This window comes from Cervus elaphus, chromosome 13 (assembly GCF_910594005.1).
Source record: "Cervus elaphus chromosome 13, mCerEla1.1, whole genome shotgun sequence".
In the NCBI taxonomy this organism is placed as follows: domain Eukaryota; kingdom Metazoa; phylum Chordata; class Mammalia; order Artiodactyla; family Cervidae; genus Cervus; species Cervus elaphus.
Genome location: NC_057827.1, coordinates 58,864,654 through 58,880,330, shown reverse-complemented (window position 1 = coordinate 58,880,330; position 15,677 = coordinate 58,864,654). Strand labels below are relative to the sequence as shown.

At 38.1% G+C, this 15,677-nt stretch overlaps 1 protein-coding gene across 2 annotated transcripts in view; it reads left to right on the top strand.

The window, feature by feature from the left end:
• The window catches only part of ATXN3 (ataxin 3), a 44,379-nt gene that overhangs the window by 23,809 nt on the left and 4,893 nt on the right, over positions 1-15,677 (top strand). For both annotated transcript variants that reach the window (XM_043922326.1, XM_043922325.1), the window contains one exon: positions 4,827-4,918. In XM_043922326.1, coding sequence (XP_043778261.1) covers positions 4,827-4,918 — 92 coding nt within the window. The remainder of the gene's footprint in view (positions 1-4,826; positions 4,919-15,677) is intronic.

Genomic DNA, 15,677 nt, shown 5'->3' with positions numbered 1-15,677 from the left:
TCAGCTATATCATTGTGAAACCTTAATTCCCGTGTTATGAACATCAAATGAGGCAGTGTATGTAAAACTGTTTTGTAAACTGTGAAGTAGCCTACGGATACACTTAGCATTATTAATGTCTTCTCCAGATGTAACTCTGATATGATGCTGATTCTTTCTTTCTGTCACTTAAAAGAGTGGTTCTTAACCAGGAGAGAAACAAGGGAGCCATTCCCTTCTCCAGGGGATCTTCCTGACCTAGGGATTGAACCCGGATCTCCTGCATTGCAGGCAGATTGTTTACCTTCTGAGCCACCAGGAAAACCCAGTGTTTTCATAGTCATGGATTACTGTGATTTTCTGATTACCTAATACTTGAACTACCACTTCAGTGGTGTGATGTAGTTTATCAGAGTCCAGCTTAAAAAACAGAAACTACTTAGAGATTTTTTAAAATGTTTAACTGGAGGGTAATTGCTTTACACTGTTGTGTTGGTTTCTGCTGTACAACAGTGTGAATCGGCCATAAATATACATCTATCCCCTCCCTCCCTCTCAAGCCTCCTTTGGACAAAGCGGAATCAGGATATTGAGTTTAAGAACACACTGCTTTAGCTGTGCCCCTAGGACCAGGAGTAGCTGCCACCACAGTTGCCTAGACATGGGAACCTGCAGTCTGGCCCCCGCTGCTGCTGCCAGGAAGCAGGATTGTGGAACTGGCATCTCCATGACCTTACTTCCCAGCAGAGACCCACCAAAGCTGCAGGAAGAAGACTGTACCTCCCCTGCTGTGTATGTCTCAGGCGTGTGTTTAACTGGTAGCCAGACTTCTAACTTGAAAACAGTCTAAGATGTGTAGTTTTCAGTTTTCCAGCCTTTCTCATGCTGAAGGCATGTTAGAAGGCACAGGGGGGAAAGGATACTGACTTACCATTTGAACATGTTCCATCTTACAGTGTCCCCACATAGGAAAGTTGTCAAAATACTCTCAAGGCTGGCCGTTGATTTACTTCTCACTTTGAAGTAGAATGAAGGTTGTTTCTCTAAAGGCACTGTCTCACCTATCACTCCCTTGCATTCTGAAATACTTTCTTGAATGGAGGGGGAGGAGGGCCTGGACAGGATGTGCCAGGAATTCCTCGTACCTCACAGCCTGTCTTTTTCGTGTCACATTCCAGAATCAGAGTATGCTCGTGGGAGCCCACTGCCGCTGTGTCCCTTGTTAGCCAGGCTCACCAGAACCTGTGCATACATCAGTGTCTGGCTCAGAGGCCAGCAGGGAAAAACTGCAAGTCCCACTGGCTGAATTTGCCTCGTTGCTCATATTTAAAACACAAGATTAAGAGGGGCCCTAGATAAAAGTGTGCTATTCTATTCTATTTTATAGTGTTGTATGTGTTAGTTGCTCAGTCATGTCCGACTCTTTGTGACCCCATGGATTGTAGCCCACCAGGCTCTCCTGTCCATGGGATTCTCCAAGTAAGAATACTGGAGTGGGTAGCCTTTTCCTTCTCCAGGGGATCTTCCCAACCCAGGGATTGAACCCAGGTCTCCTGCATTGCAGGCAGTTGCTATACCATCTGAGCTACAAGCGAAGCCCTATTGTGTTATTGGTCATTTAAAAATGCTGCTTCTTCCTGACTTCAGATTATACTAAAAAGCTACAGTCATCAAGACAGTTTGTTACTGGCACAAAAACAGAAATATAGACCAATGGGACAAGATAGAAAGCCCAGAAATAAACTCATGTGTCTATGGGTACCTTATTTTTGACAAAGGAGGCAAGAATATACAATGGGTCAAAGACAGCCTCTTCAATAAATGGTGCTGGAAAAACTGGACAGCTACATGTAAAAGAATGAAATTAAAATACTTCCTAACACCATACACAAAGATAAAGTCAAAATGGATTAAAGACCTAAATGCAAGACCAGAAAAACATAGGCAGAACACTGGATGACATAAATCAAAGCAAGATCCTCTATGACCCACCTCCTAGAGTAATGGAAATAAAAACAAAAGTAAAGAAGTGGGACCTGATTAAACTTAAAAGCTTTTGCACAGCAAAGAAAACTGTAAGCAAGGTGAAAAGACAACCCTCAAAATGAGAGAAAATAATAGGAAATGAAACAACTGACAAAGGATTAATTTCCAATTATACAAGCAGCTCATACAACTCAATACCAGAAAAACAACCCAATCAAAAAGTGGGAAAGAGACCTAAATAGACACATCTCCAAAGAAGACATACAGATGGCTAACAAACACAAGAAAAGATGCTCAACATCACTCATTATTAGAGAAATGCAAATCAAAACCAAGAGATACCACCTTACATCGGTCAAAATGGCCATCATCAAAAAGTCTACAAACAATAAATGCTGGAGAGGGTGTGGAGAAAAGGGAATGCTCTTGCACTGTTGGTGGGAATGTAAATTGATACAGCCACAATGGAAGACGGTATGGAGCATTCCTTAAAAAAACTAGGAATAAAACCACCATATGACCCAGCAATCCCACTCCTAGGCATATACCCTGAGGAAACCAGGGTTGAAAAAGACACATGTATTTCACTGTCATTGCAGCACTATTTACAACAGCTAGAACATGGAAGCAACCTAGATGCCCATCAACAGATGAATGGATAAAGAAGTTGTACATATACACAATGGAATATTATTCAGACATAAAAAGGAGTGCATTTGAGTCAGTTCTGATGAGGTGGATGAACCCAGAACTTATTATACAGAGTGAAGTGAGTCAGAAAGAAAGATAAATATCGTATTCTAACGCACGTATATGGAATCTAGAAAAATGATTCTGAATAATGTATTTACAGGGCAGCAGTGGAGAAACAGACATAGAGAATAGACTTGTGGGCATGGGGAGAGGGGAGAAGAGGGTGAGATGTATGGAAAGAGTAACCTGGAAACTTACATTGCCATATGTAAAATAGATAGCCAATGAGAATTTGCTTTATGGCTCAGGAGACTCAACTAGGGGTTCTGTATCAACCTAGAGGGGTGGGATGGGGAGGGAGATGGGAGGGAGGTTCAAAAGGGATTGGATATATGTATACCTATGGCTGATTCATGTTGAGGTTTGACAAAACAACAAAATTCTGTAAGGCAATTAACCTTCAATAAAAAAATAAATTTGAAAAAACAGTAAAAAAAAAAAAAAAAAGAAAGAAATACCTTAGAGGGTGAGGTTGATAAAAAACAGAAAGTATCATTCATTAACCCATTAAAGAATTTTGTATTCATAAAAAAAAAAAATCTGCTTCCTTTAAAGATCCTTTTATGCATTTTTTTGAAAGCTATAGCTTCTTGCTTAGATTGTCAGCTGTTTATAAGTTTTGTTTTTTGAAAATTTTTAGCATATACATATGTATGTATATGAAGTAATTGTAAATTGATGTAAAAGCAGAAATAGTTCAGAGTTCCTTATACTCTCCACCTAGATTTCCCAATTGTTGATATTTCTGAACCACTTTAGAATAACTTACAAACACAATTTTCCATTATATTTCTCAAAACTTAAGTACAAACACAATTTTCCATCATATTTCTCAAAACTTAAGTGTGTATTTTCTGAGTATAAGGACACTCTCCTACCTATTTACATCATAAACATCATGTTTAAATGCTTTAATGTGTGAATTGTTATGACATGGATTTTCCTTTTGAAAAAATACAGGGAGAACTTACTTTAATGCAGCAGGTATTACTGAAACTTGATAATGCAGGTTAAATAGCTGTTTTAATTTCTTTCATTCATAAAGTACTTGGTGACGAGCACAGGTTTAGGTGCTGGAGAAACAAGCAGGATAAGCTTTGTGCTCTCATAGTTTATGATTCTACGGAGGGAGACAGGCAAAGGAATATCAGATGATGATAGTTTATACTGAAAATTAAATGAAAGTGTGAGAAAGGCAGGTGGCTGCTTTAGCTCAAACAGTCAGGAAATACCCTGTGTCCATGGGATTCACAAGGCAAGAATACTGGAATGGGTTGCCGTTTTCTCCTTCAAGGGATCTTCCTGACCCGGGGATCAAATCTGGGTCTCCTGCATTGGCAGGCAGATTCTTCACCATCAAAGCCACCCCCGAAGCCTCTGAGGAGATACTGAAGCCTAGATATGAATGACAGGGAGGAGCCAGCCATGGAAGGATCATTTTAATCTGCCCATAATTTGAGATGCTTTATCTTTTCAAAGGTGCTTATTTTCAGTGACTTCCAACAATATTAAGGACCTGTAAACCAACACATTTGCATAAAAATAGTGACTCCATTGGTACAATGTGTTATCTTTATGGTGAAAGTACCTATCTGTTAATTTGTCTGATAAATGTGAATTTTCTATCTAGGTTTCCTGGGATCAGCACTGTGATGCTTTTCAGTAACTTATGTCAGACTGATTGCTCTTTCTTTTAAAAATTGAAGTGTAGTTGATTTATAATGTGTTAATTTCAGGTGGACAGCAAAATTATTGAGAGAGATATATATATACATATATATATATATTCTTTTTCAGATTCTTTTCTGTTATAGGTTATTATAAGATATTGAATATAATTCACTATGCTATACAGTAGGACCTTGTTACATATTTTATATATAGTAGTATATATCTATTAATCCCAAACTCCTCATTTATCCCCCCCTTTACCCTTTGGTAATCATAAGTTTTTTCCATCAGCATGATTGCTCTTGCCTTCTTTTGGGGTGTTCAAGCCAGTGACGCTTTTGTGGAATCATTTATTTTCCATGGGAATGGTTTTTCTCATGGCATATTTATTCTTAGGTTTTGTTTTTTAAATGTGCATTCACTCTTGAATGTTTCAGGCAGCAGCAGCAACAACAAGCTCCACCAGGACAGCTTACGCATCTGTGTGAAAAGTCGAGCACAAGTTCTGAAGCACCAGACAGTGATCTAGGTATGCCTCCTGACCATACATCACGTCTGTTACCTGCATGCTCTCTTTGACACACAGGCTTCATGTGATTTTTGGCTTTATAGGCTTTTTTTCTCCTCTCTTTCATTATACTGAAAATCGTGAATGAATTTGTGATCTACTAAACTTTCTTGGATTAAGGAGCAGGCTGACTCCTTAATATACTTGTGTCTTTAAAACACTCAATGAATGTTTTGCTTTAAAATTATAAGTAGTACTTGCAATGTCATAGTAATTAGTACATTTTCCAAAAGTTTCTCAAAGATAATGAATAATAGTAGGTGGAAAATAAGTTCATTTTACTACTTGGAAAACTGAAAACACTTGAGTGTAGTCTTCATTACAACATAGAAGTCTAGAATTACTTATTAGACCTTGGTTTAATAAATAGGTCTTGAACATTAGCCAGTTATTGGTAGTAGAAACTGAGTGAAAAAAAAGCTGTATCCAACAAAGAACTTGTAAGTAGGACATAAAAAGAACTCTCAAAGCTAAGAAAATAACTCAAAAAGATAGGCAAAGGATTTGAACACTTTACCAGGTATATGGATGAAAATTGGGCATGAGAATATACTCAATATCACTAGTCATTAGGGAAGTGCAAGCTAAACTCACGATGAGATGCCGTTACACACTTACAAGAAAGACTTAAGAAAATAATTAAATTGACAATACCAAATGCAGGCAAGAATCAAAGCAACTGGGACTGTCATACATTATTAGTATGAGTTAAAATGGTACAAATCTGGAAAAATGCAAACTTAAATGTACACTTAACCATGGGATCCAGTAGTCCGACTCCTAGTATCTAACCAAGAGAAAAGAAAATTAGATTCACACAAAAACTTACTGTGAATGCTTTAGCAGATTTTTTCATAATAGCCCCAAACGGGAAGCTACTTAAAGGTTGTCCTTCAGATGGTGAATAGACATAAACTGCTACATCCAAACAATGGACTACTATTAGCAATAAAAAGGAATGAGCTGGTACATTTTCTTACACATTCTGCTAAGTACAGCTAACAACCCTGGGCTTTTGCATAAAGCAAATATAAGCAGAATCTGAAAGGCAGAGAGAAGACAAACTGGCTGGGAAGCTCAGGACCAGAGAAAGACAGAGTAGTTAGTAGCCTCGATTTTCTTTTTGCCCCAAGAAAAGCCTACTCTGTGGAGTCATTGATCATAGAGAAAGCAAGGAAATTACAGAAAAACATCTGCTTGATTGACTATGCTAAAGTTTGGCTGTGTGGATCACAGCAAATTGTGGGAAAGTATTAAAAAGATGGGGATACCAGATCACATTACCTGTCTCCTGAGAAACCTATATGTGAGTCAAGAAGCTACAGGTAGAAACAGACAAGGAACAATGGACTGGTTCCAAATTGGAAAGGAGTATATCAAGGCTGTTTATTGTCACCCTGCTTATTTAACTTATGTGCAGAGTATCATGTAAAATACTGGGCTAGATGAATCACAAGCTGGAGTCAAGAGAAATATCAACAACCTCAGATATACAGATGATGCCACTCTAATGTCAGAAAGAGAAGAGGAACTAAAGAGCCTCTTGATGAGGGTGAAAGAGGGGAGTGTAAAAGCTGGCTTAAAACTCAGCATTCAAAAAACTAAGATCATGGCATCTGGTCCCATTACCTCATGGCAAATAGATAGGGGAAAAGTGCAAACAGTGACAGATTTGCTTTTCTTGAGCTGCAAAATCACTGCAGATGGTGACTGCAGCCATGAAATTAAAAGATATTTGCTCCTTGGAAGAAAAACTATGATAAACCTAGACAAACCTCTGGTGTCAGTGGTCACAGGGAGCCTGGACTTCTACCCACAAAGAAGGAGGCATCCCTCTGGCTTCTTGCCTGGTTGATATCAGAAGAGGTCTATTGGAGAATCAAGTCTGTCACTGATTCGAGGCAGTAATGAGGCCATTCCCACAGTGTCAATGAGAAGCAGAAATGAGGCATTGCTATCCCTCCCAGTCAGGGGTATTAGCTGGAAGCCAGAATTCTCACAAGTGTTCAGCGGTAGTAGTCACACCCCATATTTCCCACATCCAGCAGCACTCTTTTTCCTCCACTGATGCTCAGGTCACCTGAAGCCTGCTGAAAGAGGAGATTGAAATAAGATTCACATTCTTGAAATGTAATACCCAAAATATCCAGGGTTCACTTGAAAATCATTTGTCATATCAAGAGCCTGGAAAATTTCAAGTTGAATAAGAAAAGACAATCAATAGATACCATCACCAAAATGACACTGATGTTAGAATTATCCAACAGGATTTTAAATTAAAAGCCATTATAAAAAATGCTACAGTGAACAGTGAACGTGCTTGAACAAGTGAAAAAAATAGAAAGCCTTAGGAGAGAAACTGAAGATATAAAGAAGAATCAAATGAAAATTCTAGCACTGAAAATTAACAACTGAAATTTTGAAACTCAGTAAACAGATTCAATGAATGAAAGGACAGAGGGAGGAAGAATTAGTGAACTTGAAGACAGAGTAGTAGATATTACCCATTTCTGAGCAACAGAGACAATTAGACTAGAAAAAGTTAACAGAGCCTGAGACCTGTGGGGAATATTTATTATATTTGTGTCATGGGAATTTCAGAAGGAGATGAGAAAGAAGATGAAACTGAAAAAGTGCTTATGGAAATAATCACTGAAAATCCCCCCAATTTGGCAAAAGATACCAGTTTGCAGATTCTAGAAGCTGAGCAAGTCTCAAACAATAAATCCAGAGAAATCCATGCCAAGATATGTCATAATCGTAACTTCTGAAAACTGAAGACAAAAAAGTAATATTACAACCAGCTAGAAGGACTTCCCTGGTGGTCCAGTGGCTAAGACTCTGAGCCTGGTTGACAACAAACTGTGGAAATTCTTAAAGAGATAGGAATACCGGACCACCTTACCTGCCTCCTGTGAAACCTGTATGCAAGTCAAGAAGCAACAGTTAGAATCGGACAGGGAACAATGGACAGGTTTAAAATTGGGAAAGGAATACATCAAGGCTGTGTATTGTCACCCTGCTTATTTAACTTATATGCAGAGTTCATCATGCGAAATCCTGGGCTGGATGAACCACAAGGTGGAATCTGGATTGCAGGGAGAAATATTAATAATCTCAGATATGCAGGTGACAGCACCATTATGGCAGAAAGTGAAGAGGAACTAAAGAACCTCCTGATGAAAGTGAAAGAGGAGAGTGAAAAAGTTGGCTTAAAACTCAACGTTTAAAAAACTAAGATCATTCGCATCCGGTCCCATCACCTCATGACAAATAAATGGGGAAACAATGGAAACAGTGACAGACTTTCTTTTCTTGGGGTCCAAAATCACCACAGATGGTGACTGCAGCTCTGAAATTAAAAGATGCTTGCTCCTTGAAAGAAAAGCTATGACCAACCTAGACAGCGTATTAAAAAGCAGAGACATCATTTTGCCGACAAAGGTCCGTCTGGTCAAAGCTATGGTTTTTCCAGTGGTCGTGTATGAACTCTGTCTCCAGAGAGAAGAGATCTAGCTCCACCCACCAGACACCAGTTCCCCCAACCAGGAAACCTTGACAAGCCACTGGTCCAACTCCACCCACAGGGAGCAGACTCCACAATTAAGAAAAACCACAAACTTCCAGCCTGCAGAAAGGGAACCCCAAACACAGCAATCTAAACAAAATGAAGAGGCAGAGAAATATTTAGCAGGTGAAGGAAGATGATAAAATCCCACCAAACCAAACAAAGGAGGAGATAAGGAGTCTACCTGATAAAAAATTCAGAATAATGATAGTAAAGATGATCCAAAATCTTGGGGGGAAAATGGATTTACAGATAAATAGACTAGAGACAAGGATTGAGAAGATGCAAGAAATGTTTAACAAGGACCTAGAAGAAATAAAGAAGAGTCAGTCAATAATGAACAATGCAGTAACTAAGATTAAAAGAACTCTGGATGGAACCAACAGTAGAATAACTGAGGCAGAAGAGAGGATAAGTGAGGTGGAAGATAGAATGGTGGAAATAAGTGAAGCAGAAAGGAAAAAAGAAAAAAGAATTAAAAGAAATGAGGACAACCTCAGAGTCCTCTGGACAATGTTAAACACCCCAACATTTGAACAATAGGTGTCCCAGAAGAAGACAAAAAGAAAGGGCATGAGAAAATACTTGAGGAGATAATAGTCAAAAACTTCCCTTAAATGGGGGAGGAAATAACCACCCAAGGCCAAGAAACCTAGAGAGTCCCAAACAGGATAAACCCAAGGCAAAACACCGCAAGACACATATTAATCAAACTAACAAAGATCAAACACAAAAAGCAAATATTAAAAGCAGCAAAGGAAAAGCAACAAATAACACAGGGGATCCCCATAAGGATGACAGCTGATCTTTCAATAGAAACTTCGGGCCAGAAGTGAATGGGAGGACATACTTCAAGTGATGAAAGAGAAAAACCTACAACCAAGATTACTCTACCCAACAAGGATCTCATTCAGATATGAAGGAGAAATCAAAAGCTTTATGGAAAGGCAAAAGCTGAGAGAATTCAGTACCACCAAACTAGCTCTTCCACAAATGCTAAAGGATCTTCTCTAGATGAGAAACACAGAAAAGGTTTATAAAAACAAACCAAAAACAACAAAGTAAATGGTAATGGGATTATACTTACCCATAATTACCTTAAATGTAAATGGTTAAATGCTCCAACCAAAAAACAAAGACTGGCCAAATGGATGCATTACAAAAACAAGACCCCTATATGTGCTGTCTACAAGAGACCCACCTCAAACCTAGGCACGGACACAGACTGAAAGTGCGGGCCTGGAAAAAGATATTTCACGCAAATGGATACCAAAAGAAAGCAGGAGTAGCAATATGCATATCAGATAAAATAGAATTTGAAATAAAGACCATGATAAGAGACAAATAAGGACACTATATAATGATCAAAGGATCAATCCAAGAAGAAGATATAACAATTACAAATATAAATGCACCGAACATAGGAGCACCTCAATATGTAAGGCAGATTCTAACAAATATGAAAAAGGAAATTAACAGTAACACAATAATAGTGGGGGACTTTAATACCCCACTCACACCTATGGCTAGATCAACCAAACAGAAAATTGGCAAGGAAATACAAGTTTTAAATGCTAATGATGAAATAAATAAATAAAAATAATAACAAAAAAATAAATGCTAATAATGGACCAGTTAGACCTAATTGATACAGGGCATTTCACCCCAGAACAATGGATTTCATCTTTTTCTCAAGGAAAATTTTCCAGGATAGATCACATCCTGGGTCATAAATCTAGCCTTGGTAAATTTTTTAAAAATTGAAATCATTTCAAGCATCTTTTCTGATCACAGTGCAGTAAGATTAGACATCAACTGCAGGGAAAAAGCTGTAAAAAACACAAACATGGAGGCCAAATAACACGCTTCTGAATAACCAACAGATCATGGAAGAAATCAAAAAGGAAATCAAAATATTCACAGCAACAAATGAAAATAAAAACACAACAATCCAAAACCTATGGGATTCAGTAAAAGCTGTGCTAAGCAGGAGGTTCATAGCAATACAAGCCTACGTAAAGAAACAAGAGAAACATCAAGTAAACAACCTAGCTTTAAACCTAGAGAAACTAGAAAAAGAAGAACAGAGAACCCCAAAGTTAGTAGAAGGAAGTTCAGTTCAGTGGCTCAGTCGTGTCTCACTCTGCAACACCATGGACTGCAGCATGCCCTGGTTTCCCTGTCCATCACTAACTTCTGGAGCCTACACAAACTCATGTCCGTCACATTGGTGATGGTGCTATAGAAGGAAAGGAATTATCAAAATCAGAGCAGACAAATGAAAAAGAAATGAAGGAGATTATAGCAAAGATTTGCAAAACTAAAAGCTGGTTCTTTAAAAAGATAAATAAGCAAACCTTTAGCCAGACTCATAAGAAAAAAGGGGAGAAGAGTCAAATCAATAAAATTAGAAATGAAAATGGAGAAATCACAACAGACAACAACGAAATACAAAAGATCATGAGACTACTATGAGCAACTATGCCAAAAAAATGAACACTTGGAAGAAATGGACAAATTCTTAGAAAAGTATAACCTTACAAAACTGAACCAGGAAGAAATAGAAAATCTTAACAGACCTGTCACAAGCAAGGAAATGAAAACTGTAATCAAAACCCTTCCAACAAACAAAAGCCAAGGACCAGATGGCTTCACAGCTGAATTCTACCAAAAATTTAGAGAAGAACTAACAGCTATCCTCCTCAAACTCTTCCAGAAAATTGCAGAGGAAGATTAACTCCCAAAGTCATTCTATGAGGCCACCATCACCCTAAACAAAACCAAACAAAAATGCCACAAAAAAGAAAACTACAGGCGTATATCACTGATGAACATAGATGCAAAAATCCTCAACAAAATTCTACAAACAGAATCCAACAACATATTAAAAAGACTACATCATGACCAAATAGGCTTTATCCCAATGATGCAAGGATTCTTCAATATTCGCAAATCAATCAATGTGATACACCACAGTAACAAATTGAAAGATAAGAACCATTTGATTATCTCAATAGATGCACAGAAAGTTTTTGACAAAATTCAATACCCATTTATGCTAAAAACTCCAGAAAGCAGACATAGAAGGAACATACCTCAACATGATAAAAGCCATATATGACAAACTCACAGCAAACATTATCTTCAGTAGTAAAAAAACTGAAAGCATTTCCTCTGAAAATCAGGAATAAGAAAAGGGTGCCCACTCTCACCACTACTATTCAACATAATTTTGGAAGTCCTAGCCACGGCATTCAGAGAAGGAAAAGAAATAAAAGGAATCCAGATTGGAAAAGAAGAAGTAAAACTCTTGCTGTTTGCAGATGACATGATCCGCTATATAGAAAATCCTAAAGATATCAACCCTAAAGATACCTAAAGATACCAACAGAAAATTACTAGAGCTAATCAATGAATATAGTAAAGTTGCAGGATATAAAATTAACAAACAGAAATCCCTTGCATTCCTATACACTAACAATGAAAAAACAGAAAGAGAAATTAAGGAAACAATCCCATTCACCATTACAATGGAAAGAATAAAATACTTAGGAATAAATTAGCGTCTGCCTACAATGCGGGAGACCTGGGTTCGATCCCTGGGTCGGGAAGATTCCCCATGGAGAAGGAAATGGCAACCCACTCCAGTACTCTTGCCTGGAGAATCCCATGGGTGGAGAAGCTTGGTGGACTACAGTTCATGGGATCGCAAAGAGTCAGACACGACTGAGCGACTTCACTACTACTACTACTAAAGAAACAAAAGACCTTTATATAGAAAACTATAAAACAGTGATGAAAGAAATAAAAAACACAAATAGATGAAGAAATATACCATGTTCATGGATTGAAAGAATCTGTATAGTGAAAATGAACATACTACCCAAAGCAAGCTATAGATTCAGTGTAATTCCTGTCAAGCTACCAATGGTATTTTTCACAGAACTAGAACAAATAATTTCGCAATTTGTATGGAAATACAAAAAAACCTCAAACAGCCAAAGCAGAGAAAGAAGAGTGGAACTGGAGGAATCAACCTTCCTGACTTCAGACTATACTACAAAACTACAGTCATCAACACAGTATGGTACTGGCACAAAGACAGAAATATAGATCAGTGGAACAAAATATAAAGCCCAGAGATCAATCCATGCACCTTTGGACACCTTATCTTTGATGAAGGAGGCAAAAATATACAATGGAGAAAAGACAGTCTCTTTAACAAGTGGTGCTGGGAAAACTGGTCAACCACCTGTGAAAGAATGAACCATACACAAAAATAAACTCTAAATGGATTAAAGATCTAAATGTAAGACCAGAAACTATAAAACTCTTACACCATACACAAGAATAAACTCTAAATGGATTAAAGATCTAAATGTAAGACCAGAAACTATAAAACTTATAGGGAAACATAGGCAGAACACTATCTGACACAGAATACTCTGTGATCTTTAAATCACAGCAAGATCCTCTATGACCCACCTTCCAGAGGAATGGACATAAAAACAAAAATAAATGGGACCTAATTAAACTTAAAGCTTCTCCACAACTAAGGAAACTATAAGCAAGGTGAAAAGGGGGCCTTCAGAATGGGACAAAATAATAGCAAACAAAACAACTGACAAAGAATTAATCTCAAAAATATACAAGCAGCTCATGCAGCTCAATACCAGAAAAATAAATGACCCAATCAAAAAGTGGGCCAAAGAACTAAACAGACATTTCTCCAAAGAAGAGATACAGAGGGCTAAAATACACATGAAAAGATGCTCAATGTCACTCAACAGAGAAATGCAAATCAAAACCACAATGTACCATCTCATGCCAGTCAGAATGGCTGCCATTAAAAAGTCTACAAACAATAAATGCTGAGGAGGTTGTGGAGAAAAGGGAACCCTTTTACACTGTTGGTGGGAATGCAAACTGGTACACCTACTATGGAGAACAGTATGGATATTCCTTAAAAAACTGGAAATGGAACTGCCATATGACCCAGCAGTCCCTCTGCTAGGCATACACAATGAGGAAACCAGAATTGAAAGAGACCCATAAACCCTAGTGTTCATTGCAGCACTGTTTACAATAGCTAGAAGATGGAAGCAACCTAGATGTCCATTGGCAGACAAATGGATAAGAAAATTGAGGTACATATACACAATGGGATATTACTTAGCTATAAAAAAAGAATGCATTTGAGTCAATTCTAATGAGGTGGATGAAACTGGAGCCTATTATACAGAGTGAAGTAAGTCAGAAAGAGAAACACCAGTACAGTATATTAATGCATATATATAGAATTTAGAAAGACAGTAATGACAGTCCTCTATACAAGCCAGTGAAAGATACACATGTAAAGAACAGACTTTTGGACTATGTGGGAGAAGGTGAGAGTGGGGTGATTTTGAGAGAACAGCAGTGAAGCATGTATATTACCATAGGTAAAAATAGATGACCAGTGCAAGTTCGATGCATGAAGCAGGGCACTCAAAACTGGTGCTCTGGGACAACCCAGAGGGATGGGAGGGGGAGGGAGTTCAGAGGAGGGTTCAGGATGAGGGAACACATGTATACCCATCCCTGATTCATGTCGATGTATGGCAAAAACCACCACAATATTGTAAAGTAATTATCCTCCAACTAAAATAAATTAATTTTTAAAAAAACCCTAGACAGTGTATTAAAAAGTAGAGATATTACTTTGCTTACAAAGGTCTGTATAGTCAAAGCTATGATTTTTCCAGTAGTCATGTACAGATGTGAGAACTGGACAATAAAAAAGGCTGAGCACCAGAGAATTGATGCCTTCAAACTGTGGTGTTGGAGAAGACTCTTGAGAGTCCCTTGCACAACAAGGAGATCAAACCAGTCAATCCTAAAGGAAATCAACCGTGAATATGCTTTGGAAGGATCGATGCTGAAGCTTCAGTAGCGAAGAGCTGACTCACTGGAGAAGACCATGGTGCTGAGAAAGATTGAAAGCAGAAAGAATAGAGGATGACAGAGAATGAGATGGTTGGATGGCCTCCCTGACTCACTGGGCATGAGTTTGACTGGACTCCAGGAGATGGTGAAGGACAGAGAAGCCTGCTGTGCTGAAGTCCATGGGGTGGCAGAATCGGACACAACTGAATGTCTGAAGAACAATGGGGAACTGGATCCCACATGCCACAACTAAGAGTTTCCATGCTGCAAGTAAAAGATATCCCCTGTGCCACTAAAAAAAAAAAGATCCTGCATGCTGCAACTAAAAGCATAGCCAAATAAATAAATACTTAAAAAGAACAGTAGGAGGAATAAAAATATGTGTAAACACAATAGACTTGCCTCTCCTCAGTTTTCTAAATTATATTTGATGATTGCAGGAAGAATTATAACTGATTTGGTTTTTACTGTAAAATATAGGAGATACTTAAGGCAATTATAATCAGTGGAAAGTAAAGGGAGGTTAAAATTTTTAACTTTATTTGAACTGGTACAGCCACTCTGGAAAATAATTTGGTAATTTATTTGGTAATTTAATTTCTGTAAAACCTGAACATACAGTGATAATAGAGCCATCAGTTATATTCCCATTTAATCCTAGAGAAATTAAAACTTCTATCCGTGCAAAAACCTGTACTTCAATGTTCATAGCATCTTTGTCATGATAAAAACTAGAAAAAAGCAAGTGACCTACAGAAGGTGAATGGTTAAACCAACTGCGGTACATCCACCCCATGGATACGTCTCAGCATTAAAAAGAAACCAGGAACTTCCCTGCTGGTTCAGTGGTTAAGACTTCTGTGCTTCCACTCCTGGGGGCACAGGTTAGATCATTAGTCAGGGAACTGAGATCCTGCATGGCATGTGGTGGGGCCAAAAGAATTTAAAAAAATTTTTTTAACTTTTTAAGAAAAAGAAACCAGTTGTGGATACATGCAGCAGCTTAGATGCATCTCAAGGGCATTATGCTGAGTACAAAAAAATAAATCTCAAAATCTCATACTGTAGGATTCTAAGTGTGTAGCATTCTAAAAATCACAAATTGATAGAGTTGGAAAGCAATTTAGCAGTTGCCTGCAGTTAAGGGATGTAGTGGGGGCAGGGAAGAGAAGTGTGTGTGGATAAAAAGGGATGGCAGGAGGGAGATTTTGGTGGTACCGTAACAGT